General features: G+C 38.0%; 2 protein-coding genes across 3 annotated transcripts in view; one reads left to right on the forward strand and one right to left on the reverse strand.

The window, feature by feature from the left end:
- LHCGR (luteinizing hormone/choriogonadotropin receptor) overlaps nucleotides 1–5860 on the forward strand; it is a 62969-nt gene extending 57109 nt beyond the window's left edge. The window contains exon 11 of the mRNA XM_022573887.3: nucleotides 4489–5860. Coding sequence (XP_022429595.2) covers nucleotides 4489–5641 — 1153 coding nt within the window. The 3' untranslated portion in view covers nucleotides 5642–5860. The remainder of the gene's footprint in view (nucleotides 1–4488) is intronic.
- A 3872-nt stretch (nucleotides 5861–9732) lies between these two features.
- The window catches only part of GTF2A1L (general transcription factor IIA subunit 1 like), a 61942-nt gene continuing 58513 nt past the window's right edge, over nucleotides 9733–13161 (reverse strand). Inside the window, exon 7 of one of the 2 annotated variants that reach the window (XM_089922352.1) lies at nucleotides 9733–12516. In XM_089922352.1, coding sequence (XP_089778478.1) covers nucleotides 12409–12516 — 108 coding nt within the window. In that variant the 3' untranslated portion in view covers nucleotides 9733–12408. The remainder of the gene's footprint in view (nucleotides 12517–13161) is intronic. The other variant, XM_022573893.2, reaches the window with a different exon arrangement.

A 13161-nucleotide genomic window follows, 5' to 3' on the forward strand; every position in this document is an offset into this window, starting at 1 on the left:
TTTCTTTTCTTTTCTTTTCTCTTTTTTCCTATCAATCTGCAAGATATATAGAGTCAGCAGGGTAATATGATAGAAGGATCCTGGGCTTCGGAGCTCCTCAGAGTTGGATATGAATTCTTTTTTTTTTTTTTGATGTGGACCATTTTTAAAGTCTTTATTGAATTTGTTACAATATTGCTTCTGTTTTATGTTTTGATTTTTGGCCACGAGGCATGTGGGATCTTAGCTCCTCGACCAGGGATCAACCCCATACCCCCTGCATTGGAAGGCAAAGTCTTAACCATTGGACCACCAGGGAAGTCCCATGGATATGAATTGTTGGCATTAATGTTCCTATAACACTAGGTATCCCTGGGCAGTACTTATCTTTTTTGAGACTTTTTTCCTTAACTGTAAGGGACAGCAGAAATATCATTTGGCTTTCAGAACCATGAGAGTGAAGGGAGCTTTTAAAGATTGTGACAGCATCGAGGGTACCTTATATTATAGCCTGTATTCTTCTTTTCTTTTTTCCTTCATTTAGGTCTGACACCAACTATCCTCGAGCGTTCCTTTTCCTCACCATTCCTACTCTTCTCTCAATACTCTCTCCATCATCACCTTCCACATAACTCTTTTGCAACCATATGGCTTTTTTTTTTTTTTTTTCTCATTAATAGGAAACCACTTCTGGGTAGAGTCAATGGTACCATCAAGGGGTGTTATGGGGGAAGGGGAGACTTACTTCAGTCTCAGTAACCATCAGCCCCTACCACTCCATGCCATTCAAACTGAGCATCCAACCTTGAGTTTACTATGCTAACACTGTTTTAAAACAAGTCCTCTAATCTTCAGCATCCCCAAAACTACCTGAAATTAACACATAATCTAAGTAAAAAGAGTGTGTTCCCTGTGAAAGCATCTTGTGTGATGAGTCCCCTTCCTTCCCTTCCCACCAGATTGCTATTCCCGAGTCCCTGGAGTTTAGAAATTCTAGAGCCAGCCACTAAATCTTATCTGCTCTCCCCAAGGTATTACGGTGCCCTTACTGCTATGGTTGGCCCCACTGTCCTCCTAAAATCCCTGTCTTTTCTCCTGCCTGTTGATTGTAACTGGAGCAATGGTGCTACTGCTTCTCCTTCCTCTGACTCAATATTGCTAAGCCCATCCAAGTCCATTCACACTCCCTGCACAGCCTTCAGTACTAAAGACAACTCCATGCTGGGTTTTGTCAACAGTCATGTTGTTGCCCTCAGGAGCCATCCCAGGACACATGTTAAGTAGCAGCAGGTAGGTTTTTGGTCTGAAGACAAATCACCAAGGAGAAGAATTGCTAGACATGTGCCCAGTAGGGCAAAAAAAGAAAGAGCAAGGGACCAGGGGAATGGGAAAGGGAACTTTTTTTTTTTTATTTATTTATCTATTTTTGGCTGTGTTTGGTCTTCGTTGCTGCGCACAGGCTTTCTCTAGTTGCAGCAAGCGGGGGCTACTCTTCATTGCGGTGCGCGGGCTTCTCATTGTGGTGGCTTCTCTTGTCGCGGAGTGCGGGCTCTAGGCACGCAGGTGTCAGTAGTTGTGGCATGCGGGCTCAGTAGTTGTGGCTCACAGGCTCTAGAGTGCAGGCTCGGTAGTTGTGGCCCACAGGCTTAGTTGCTCTGCAGCATGTGGGATCTTCCCAGACCGGGGCTCAAAGCCACGTCCCCTGCATTGGCAGGCGGATTCTTAACCACTGCGCCACCAGGGAAATCCAAGGGAACATGTTTGACCTCTCAGTGATACAAGTTTATTCAGAAATCATGGCAGAATTTTTAGTGGCTTTGAATTAGTGCTTCTAATAGCAGCTGAAGTAGTTCTAACAAGGGGAAAGTAGTAAGGGAAACTAAAGTGGCAATAGTTGGGAAGTTTTCATCTGATTAAATATAAAGGCTATTATTTTGTAGGAATCATCTGGGGAACTTGCTTAAAATGCAGATTCCTGGGCTCTGTCCCTGGAGAGTTAGATTCAGGGTCTGAAGTAAAGCCAGGAATCTTCATTGTAACAAAGACTCTGGTGATTCTGATGCAGGTGGTCCAAGGACCACACCTTGAAAAATACTGACTGAGAGATAGTGAAGTAGAAGAAAGGCCCCTGGACTATGCATAGGAAGACCTAGCATTGCCACTAGTGCCTAGTGCTGAGGGACCTGAGGCAAGTCACTTACCACCTTTAATCTTGGTCTCCTTACCAATAAAATGAAGGGTTCAATGAGCTGGTCTTTAAGGACCTTGCCAATGGTAAGAAAAAACCTATTTTCTCTCATCATTCTTATAACCACCATATCTCTTTAAAGATTTAAAAATTAGGTAATTATGCTGATGTGCATGAGGACAAACAACTGTGCTACTTATATTTAATAATAAAACAAGTGAGGTTCCTATGCAGTCTCCTGTGTGTGGCAGCAGTACTTCTCCAGTTCCAGTGTGGTTTCTATGATATGCTAGCACGTTTCTGGAGTCCCCAGTCATAGATTTCTTTTCCTTTTTTTTTTTTTAAAATGTGTTTCTTCCCTTAGGTAATTGTATTGCTCAAATATATCATTTTATCCACTCACTGTATTAGGTACACACTTCCTTCTACAGAAAATGAGAAGCTAAGTTTTAAGACTAGAGAAAAATGCTCTTTTAATGTGTGAGGAACTCTAAGGTGAAATATATATTTGTAATGGCCCTGACAGAAAAATTATGCCCCTTTCTCCACCTCCCAAGATTGTATTAGCCGACTGTGGGCAAAGAGAAAATTTGTTAAGCCTACATGCATCATACTGTATCATTCATTGTCTCTGTATCCTCTCAATTCCTTTCCAAGCCAGCATCACCCTGGTTTATTCATTCCACAGACATTTATTGAATGGATAGTCTGAGCTAAAACTATGTGAGGCACTGAGATTTTAGACATAAATAAGACCTAATCCCCTGACTTCAAGGCTATTAAAGAATAGCCTCACAGACTATGAAAGAAGACATGCATCATCACATAATGGCAATCTAGTTTGAGAATTACAATAGTACTTAAGTGCAGTCATGGCTGAGAGAAGGGGTGATAAACTCCTTAGAGGTGTAGAGGAAAGGCTTCATAGAAATGCTTATCTTTAAAGATCAGGAGGAATTCTCCAGAGAAATGAGGAAAGAAAGGGAAGAAGAAACAGCACATTCAAATACAAAGGGATGAAACAGCAGAACTTATTCTGAGAGCCACATGTCATTTCATGTGACCAAAGGGTTGGTTGCACAGGGGATTTGCAAGAGATAATTATGAGAATCTCTAACAGTCACTGAGCACTTAATAGGTGTCAGGCATTATCCTGAACAATCTACAATCTACATTTAATCCTTAGCACAACCCTAATGAGGGAGGTATGATTATTATCCCTACTTGGCAAATGAAGAATCTGAGGTACAGAGATGTTAAAATAACTCTCCCAGGTTTACACAGTCAGTAAAAGCTGGAACCCAGGCAGTCTTGCTTTAGAGCCCATGTCCTGCACTGTGCAGCACGACTGCTTCTTAGAGATGAGACTGGAGAAGGAGACAGGACGAAGATCAAGGAGAGACTTAGAGGTTATCACAAGGAGTCTGGAGTTTATCCCCTAGCCAATGAGAATCTAGGAAATGTTTGAATTAATATATTTGTGCGTAAGAAAGGCCATACAGAAGGAATATACAGATGCACTAGAAGAGGGCTAAAACTAGAGGAAGGATGCCAGGAAGAAAACTAATGTAATTGTCCCTTAAGAGAAAATGAAAATCTGAACTCAAGCAGTAGCCAGTGTGGTTGGGAGTAAGGGAGTGGCGGAGGTGGGACTATTCCTTCTCTAGGGACAGAGCCCCTCTTGAATCCACTCTCTGAATTTGACTCATACTGTAACAAATATCTATTTAAAACTATTTCTTCCTATTGTTCATGACTCTATTCTTCCTCTGCTCCTAAATTTCTATCGAGCAACCTACCCTTGGTTTCTATTTCTCAACTGGCCTATCTGACTAGCCAGGGACTTAAGTGCAAGCATGTCCTTCAGTAGCTGGTGATCTTTAACGATGTGAGCCTTCCAATCCCATTTGTGTTCTACTACAGACAGACAGCTTGGTAACAGTTTGGTTGACAACTAATGGAGATAAATAGTTAAGAAAATGTCAAGAAAGGGTTCTTTTACATTGAGCAAGCAAGATTATGTCTCTAAATTTGTTTTCCCAAGAAAATCATCCTCTGTAAACAGCTTCATTAAGTCTTTGCTTCATTGTGTAAAATCTACATATTAAAAAAAAAGTCTAAATGGCTTTTCATTCCCTTCTTAAGGAAATCCTACATCAATTCCGAGTTCTCAGATAAATAAATGTAAGACTAAGGCTGTTGTGACTTTGTTTGCTTTTTATTTCCCTTAAAAAAACACTACGGATGATTGCTGAATATTTTCAATACCCAGAATCATAAAAATTCTAAGTTTACATTGAGCCAAACTATTCTTCTTACAGTTATTCTGCCATCTTTGCTGAGAGCGAACTGAGTGGCTGGGATTATGACTATGGTTTCTGCTTACCCAAGACACTCCAATGTGCTCCTGAACCAGATGCTTTTAATCCCTGTGAAGATATTATGGGCTATGACTTCCTTAGAGTACTGATTTGGCTGATTAATATTTTAGCCATCACGGGAAATGTGACTGTCCTCTTTGTTCTCCTGACCAGTCGTTATAAACTGACAGTGCCCCGCTTTCTCATGTGCAACCTCTCCTTTGCAGACTTCTGCATGGGGCTCTACCTGCTACTCATTGCCTCAGTTGATGCCCAAACCAAAGGCCAGTATTATAACCATGCCATAGATTGGCAGACAGGGAGTGGATGTAGCGCTGCTGGCTTCTTCACTGTATTTGCGAGTGAACTTTCTGTCTACACCCTCACAGTCATCACACTAGAAAGATGGCACACCATCACCTATGCTATTCAGCTGGACCAAAAGCTGCGATTAAAACATGCCATTCCGATTATGCTTGGAGGATGGCTCTTTTCTACTCTAATCGCCATGTTGCCTCTTGTGGGTGTCAGCAATTACATGAAGGTCAGCATTTGCCTCCCCATGGATGTGGAAAACACTCTCTCACAGGTCTACATATTAACCATCCTGATGTTCAATGTGGTGGCCTTCATCGTCATCTGTGCTTGCTACATTAAAATTTATTTTGCAGTTCAAAATCCGGAGCTGATGGCTACTAACAAAGATACAAAGATTGCTAAGAAAATGGCAGTCCTCATCTTCACTGATTTCACCTGCATAGCACCAATCTCTTTCTTTGCCATCTCAGCTGCCTTCAAAGTGCCCCTTATTACAGTAACCAACTCTAAGGTTTTACTGGTTCTTTTTTATCCTGTCAATTCGTGTGCCAATCCGTTTCTGTACGCAATTTTCACAAAGGCATTCCGAAGGGATTTCTTTCTGTTGCTGAGCAAATTTGGCTGCTGTAAATATCGAGCTGAACTTTATAGGAGGAAGGATTTTTCAGCTTATACCTCCAACTGCAAAAATGGCTTCACTGGATCAAATAAGCCTTCCCAGTCTACCCTGAAAGTGACCACATTACAATGTCAATATTCAGCAGTCCTGGACAAGACTTGCTGTAAGGAGTGTTAACTGTTATATCAGTAACCACATTACTGAATTATACTTAAATATGTAAAAAAATTATCTGTACCAGTAATTTTAACAAAGAGCTGATTTCAGGAAATTATGTTAGGCACATTAGGCAAAAAAAGACCTCTTCCTAGCTCAAAGTGTGGTCTATGACCATTGCCAGTCTAAAAACTATGCGTCACTGGCACATAACCATACAGAAGTTGAGAGTGTTTAGAAACTTTTACAGCAATTTTGGCAGAGTAATTTTATGTCGGTTGAATCTATTATTTTAAAAATGAGGTAATATTTTGCATGTCTTTAATTTTTCTCATTTTGTCATTGCAATAATTTTTATTGCATTTTATAAAAATGTTAGTCCATAACATTTGAAGTTTAAAATAACTTGTTCTTTTCATCAGATAGCTTGAGAAATACACTGTAGAGATGCACTGTTCAATCTGGTACCCACCAGACACATGTAGTTAAATTAAAATGAAATTAAAAATGTAGTTTCTCAGTTGCACTAGCCCCATTTCAAATGCTCAATAGCCACACATGATCAGTGGTTACCCTATTAGACAGCACATACACAGAACAGTTTCATCATCACAGAAAGTTCTATTGGATAGTGCTGTCCTAAAGACGTTTATCTATCCCATCTAGGTTCTACTATTTAAAGTAAAGTAAGCATCTGAAGGCACATTTCAGCCTGTTGGTTTGGTGTTTAGTCTCTAAAGAGCAATGAAGCATTAAACAGTATACTGTAAACTCCTTGTGGGTAGGAACCCTGTCTCAATTTTGTTTCCGTCTCCTAGCTCAGGATCTCGGCAATAGTATCCAACAAATGTGCTGAATTACACTGAAGTTATGAAATCAATAAGGGAAAAAAAATTTTTTTTTTCTTTCTAGGGCCCTATCTTTTATGGAAGTAAAAGAAAATATTTAAATATTTTTAAATGCTTAACTTTCATCATTTCTATCTTTGAGGGTATAGAAAAATACATCCAATATTTGCTAGAGGTATTTTTATTTATCAGAATTGACTCTTATAGTACAATGAAATTATGGTTTTAATTGCAGTGTTTTTTGTAAGTTCTTCTGACACTTTAAAGTAACTTACTGAAAGTTTATTATATGCCAAACATGTTGATAAGTATTTTATATAATTTAACCCATTTAATCTTCATAAAACTCTATGATGAAGATATTATTCACATTTTATAATAGAGGAAAACCTATTACAATTTTCCCAAGTTCTCAAAACTAATAAAAGATTCAACTAATGGGATTCAAACTCAAAGTTCTGATTCAGGACCCCAGCCTCTTAACCACTGTGTTCTACTGCCTCCCATACTGGTAAATCATAGTCATCCAAAGGTTTAATATGTGTTCAAAGTTCTTTCAATTTCCCCCAACATTTTCCAACATAAGAAAAGTTGAAAAAATTGTGTGTGCACACCCGTACACTTAGATTCAACATTTTACTATATTGGTTTCATAACATACCTATATAACTATCTACCAGTATTTATCCATCCATTTCGGATGCATTTTAAGTTGCAGACCTCAGTAACTGTCAGCCCTTAAACGCTTCAGCATGCTTATCATTAACCAAAGTTTAGTATGTGTCTACATTTTTAAGGTAAAATTTACATATGGTGAAATGGACAAATCCTAAGCATACCATTTAATGCATTTTGAGAAATGTAGACACCCCAAACCTCCATGAAGATATAGAACACTCACCCCAGAAAGTTTCCTCATGCCCCTTCTTAATTAACCCCTCACCCCTACCCTACAGGGGTAATAATGGTTATGATTTTTTCCCCCATAGATTAATTCTTGTCTGCTCTAGAACTTCATATAAATAGAATCATACAGTTTATACTCTTCTGTGTAAGGCTCTTTGACTCAATACAACGTTTTTGCTCTTCATCACTGCTGCTGCTTGAATTAGTAGTTCATTCCTTTTTCATTGATGAATAGTATCCCACTGTATGAATATAACACTGTTTTCCATTTTCTTGTCAATGGATATCTGGCCTATTTCCAGTTTTTAGCTCTGCTTTGGCATTTATTAAATAAATGTGTAGGCATAACTAGACTCTCCAAACATTTAGTCTGCTTTCAATCATAATGCCATTTTGTAAAATAATTCAAAATAGATAAAAAAGTATAAACTTTATAAAATATCTCTTCTCTGTAATGTGTTTTTTATATTTCTGACTTATCTACTCCACAACTAGTTACTTGTCTTTACTCAAATGCAGTCCTCTCTCTTGTAAGCCAGCGTTCTAGAATTTGTCTCAATGATATGAGAGAACGCTAATTAGTCATGTTGCTGTATACACACACAATAAACTTTTTGATTCACAATCACAGAACCAAAACAACTAAGCAAGGAAAACAGAACGTAAAACAAAAGAAAAAATAAAATATAACCTTGTGGAGAAACTTTAAATTATGAACTCTTAATTATTGTTTGAGCCTAAGGTACTTGTACCCATACTCTGAAAACAACTTTTACAGCCTTTTCCACAAATACTGATCTTTATTTTCTACATTATAATTTGTTTTAACATATAGAGTCATAGTGTACTGTCTTCCTCATTCTCACATCCTTTCATTCACTAATTATTCCTTTCAATTGTCTTCCACATCAGTTCTTTATTTTGCTTCCCTACCACCATGCCCACATCTCAGGCCATTTCCCCTTACCTCTGGAGTATTACTATACCTCCCTCATTTTTATTCATATCCAACCTTTCCCATGTCCATGCTCTCATCCCCACCACCACTGATTAATCATCCTAAAGTGCTATCTCATCTTATTACACACCTGCCAAAAATTCTGAGCAGCTCATCATTACCTATAAATTTTAGCTCCTAGCCTAACATTCAAAGAGCTCCAGAATCCACCCTCAAGTTTGCTCACTTTATCTCCTGTTTTTTTACATGAAACAAGTTGTTCCAATTACTTTTCCCTAGCTATGCATCTCCATGCTGGTGCCTGTGCCACTCTTACCATCTGGCGCACCTTCTTCCTTACCCGTCCTCCTCCTGCATTAAGACCCCAGCTACAGGTTTATCTTATCAAATTCTTCTTAATCCACTCCTTCCCTAATCCACTATAGTCAAGACACTGCCTTTACTTCAAATAAAGAAGGGCATAAATAATAAATATGTAACCCACAATGGTTTATCTCTTTAGACTTCTTTAGTACCTGTCATCTGTATCACGTATTTTTTGTTCTACACTGCTGGTATTATCTTTACATGTATATCTCTTATTTCACCTACCTTATAAATTCCTTTAGTGATATACTCATCTCCTACTTCTTCATTTCTCCCACTATATCTATCCTAGTCTTGCACATGAGGTGATTAATATTTTTAGCTGATTCACTTTTATAACTGAAATATAAAACAATCCTTGTTAAGAAGCATTTTCCTTATGAGATGGTCTCACAGAAAGTGTGTATGTTCCTAATCTGTATAATCTCTCATACATAAATCATAAAAACATCAAATGCCTAAGAAATTTATATTTCTATCATGTATTTTTTTTACCACGTTTGACGTTATCACTTGTAGGTTGCAAAATGACTAAAAAGAGTTAATTTGGAGTAGCTCATCTAAACTTACAAAATATTTTTAAAAGGCGTTTTGTCCAAATGTTGTAACATTTGCTATAAAGGGCCTGGTTTTAGTTTCCTCAAAAATGTATTAATAAGCCCACGTGTAAATTAACAATCTTTATGTCATTAAGATTTCAATAAATGTGTTCACAATTGGAAAGAATCTTTTCTTCAAAATGTGCAATACTTTTATTAATATCAAGTCACTTCCTAAGAGTTATTACCATGAGCTACCTATTTATAATTTAGCTTTCTAGTTACAAATAGTAAAATTTCCACCTAGCTCAGAGTATATTTACATGAAAAACAGCACAGCATTAACCTACTAACAAGAGTCAAAAGAAATTCTCCCACTAAATTCCCCTGCTCGCCACCCAATTAACCTTTGCTATTCATTCTAAGTTATTAGTTTGGCTACACAACTTAAATGACTTCAACTGAGTGCCTCAGCCAGAACTGGAGTCTCATTGCCCTATGGAGTCTGAGCTGTAACAGATAATCTTTTACACATATTATAGCACACTGAATAAAATAGGTAAAGAAGGTAATCCAGGCAAGGTCAGTTGGTCAGTCCCTAAGAGACCGTGCAAACTCAAGGTCTTCTTAGCCTACAGGGAGAGGTGGAAAGTATGTTAAAAAAGCACTGCAGGATGCATGCATGAGAAAAAGTTTGCGTTAGGAAATTACTATACGTGATACTTACATAAATTTCATTTAACACAACAAACTAACTTCTTTCACAGAGACATTCACCACCTATAACATGATGTAGGGTGACATTTGCCAAGTTATCGTATTTATAAGAACATATAACTTACTTTACGATATTTTGTTAAAATATGCAACAAGAAATGTTAAGCTTGGACATGATAAAGAGGTTCCTGAAAGTAAAAGTAGTATCACATTAAAGCCAAGTCTCAGGTAAACTCCACCAACTTGCAGGACTTAAAGTACAATTTACTCCTTCAAAATGGATTAAGATTTGTCTCACTTTATCTTTGGCACATGGGCTAAAAATATTTTTAACTGTGAATCATGACCCATCAGTAGGTAGTGAAATCAACTTAGTGGGCCAATACCATCAAAAAGTTTTCTGTAATGTAACAGAATAGAATCAAATATAGGAGGGACACACAAATGGGACAGTGACTTTTTCTCTGATAAAATGTACCACATAAATAAAGACGGCAATATAGTAGTATTTGTGATATAATTTTTTTTTAATCACTAAAGCAAAGTGAGAATTTAAAATTCACAGTGGAGAGGAGGAAAGGAATTTTAGAAACTATTATTGCCTCTCCCAAACACTTAAACCAACACATTAAACCCCAATTTCCAAGTGAATGCACCTTGTCGACAAATTCAGCAGTTAATACAGGGTGACCCGGTGAGCCTGGGAAAAAAAAAAGCAGGAAGAAGAATAGAAAGTGTACCCCCTCCTCAACACTGGAGGGGGTACATTTCAGCAATGACACAAAGAATAAGTGCCCTCATTTGCCTCCCATGTAGAAAAGATGAACATTTCATGGTAGGCAACATCCATGAGGGAACCCATAGTTCCTGGGAGTTCTCAAGAGACGGAAAAGGATTTGGAATAGCAGTGGTGGTGGTGGACAGTCACTCTGAGGATGAAGAAGGCATAGCTGGAGAATCTGGAGAGGGGACCAGCTCACTCACTAGTACTAACTGAATCCTCATGCAGCTGCCAACTTTAGGCCAAAGACAGTGTCCCACTCATGTTGTCCATGACCCAGATAAGATTTATCCAGATTTTGAGAAGACCTAACAGTAGCTGAGTCCCTTGGGTAGAACAGAACAAGTGTTGGAATAAATTAAACTCTCCAAGTGGGGTTGCCTCTGAAAAAGAAATGGGGAATTCACCCTGTGACCAGCCAGATCCAGGTACCTAACCCTCAAGGAGCTTTCACAGACCATAACCCACTCAATCCCAGAACTGCTTTTTGTGAGAGAATTACTAACCTGGCGAACACCATTCAGGGCCAAAACAGGGATCCTAGACTTGGATACCATGTGTACTCCACCCACTAAAAGCAGCAGAATGATGGAGAAAACGTTCCTTTGAGGAATTTGAGTCTACTAAGGAAAAGAATATTACAGAATAGGTTACTAATATGCTTTATTTTCATTGGTGTAGGAAAACGGTGCTATTTGCATTTTACATTTTGTTTTCTCTCCCTGGTTTTAAGAGTTATCCAGGTCTTCTCTTTTCAAATGAGATTGTCTCACCTAAGCAGAAGGTTCCTAAACAGAACATCTCTTCTTGACTTTTGTTTTAGAAAACCTAAACTCAATGAGGGAATTCCCTGTTAGGAAAAAAGAAGAGACAGTATCTTTGAGGGGTAAAGACTCTGCAAAGGGGTCTTCAACGGTAAGAAAAATAGGGAAAGAGGGAAGAGGACAGAAGTATGAAGTAACAAGAATTAGAATGGGAACCCAACCCACTCCCTACAGTTCCCCAGGGAAATAGCAGGTACAAAGAAGAATGCCTGGCCACATGATAAACCCAGAAAGGCTCATCCTTGGCTCTAGGGATCCTGGCCTCAGCAACTATTTTCATGTTTAGTATGAGCTCAACTGAGGCATCTGCCTCCAAGGAAACATCTGGGCTTGCACAATCAGCATACTGCTGGTGATAAGCGTAGACTGAAGTTCCAGAGAAGCCTTCTTAAAATCCTGCTACTTATAAGACTCTCCAGGATCCTTTTTTTTTTTTTTCAAATATGATTTTTTTTTTAATTGGAGTATAGCTGCTTTACAATATTGTGTTAGTCTCCAGGGTCTTTTGTAACATGGTTTGGTGAGAGGTGGGAAGAACACCAGCCCCAATCTAATAATTGATACTGACTTCACCATGAAGGGGAACTGGAGTCTGATTTAAATTTTACTTCAACATTAAAGAAATATGACATTTTTTCATGCTACATCACACCCGATACATCTATGCTTTGTAATGGTATAGACAATGGGGGTTAAAAAAGAAAAACCTGTTCAAACAGTTTGAAATGTAAAATGAAAGAAATGTAAAATTGTATATTTGTATTTGCATCTAATTTTATTAAATTCCACGCAGGGAACAACATGTGATATAGTCCCACTGATCTTAGTGATGTACTGAGCTCATCAGTTTTACCACTCTGCATCACCAACGGCTTTTGCAAATACATAGTCTCTCCCTCCAAAACACATAATACCATCTTTCAAATAGAATTTCCATTTGTTCTTGCTTCGATGAATCTGGAGGGAGAAAAACAGCCTAAATTAATTAAATTTAGAAGTTAAAGGATCATTTACATTTCTTTGCATATCCCATGGGATTATTCTGGCCCTAAATGGGAGTTCTTTATAAATAAGACCCTCCTCAAGATAGTGTATTCATTCATTCAGTTCCTATGTGTCAGGTATTGTTTTAGGCATTGGAGATCTATATTAGCTTTTTAAAGAGGAAAATATAGATATAATTTTTTAGAACAGGAAAAAAATTCCTGTCTTTGAAGAGGTTACATTTTAGTAAGGATGGGAGAAACAAACTTAATAAACACGTAAACTATACAGAATATTAAAAGGTGGTTAAGTGTTATGAAAAATAGGTCTGGAAAAGGAATATCACAAACACAGAGGTGGGGTTAGAATTTTAAATAGAAGAGTCAGGGTGGGCCTGACTTGTGAAGTAACATTTGAGCAAAGACTTAAAAAGAAGATATTGACTAGAGAGCATTCCAGACAAAGGGAACAGAAGTCCTGAGGAGGGGCATGCCTGGATTGCTCAAGAAAAGCAAAAATTCACTATGTCTGCAAAGGAATAAACAAGAGAGGATGTAGTTAATATTATCCGGAATGAAAAAATAGTGGTGTTTCATTTCTAAGAAGAAAGTCACAATA

Source organism: Delphinapterus leucas, chromosome 13, assembly GCF_059928025.1.
Source record: "Delphinapterus leucas isolate spDelLeu-1000000601 "Yukka" chromosome 13, BTC_Dleu_Yukka2, whole genome shotgun sequence".
Lineage (NCBI taxonomy): Eukaryota > Metazoa > Chordata > Mammalia > Artiodactyla > Monodontidae > Delphinapterus > Delphinapterus leucas.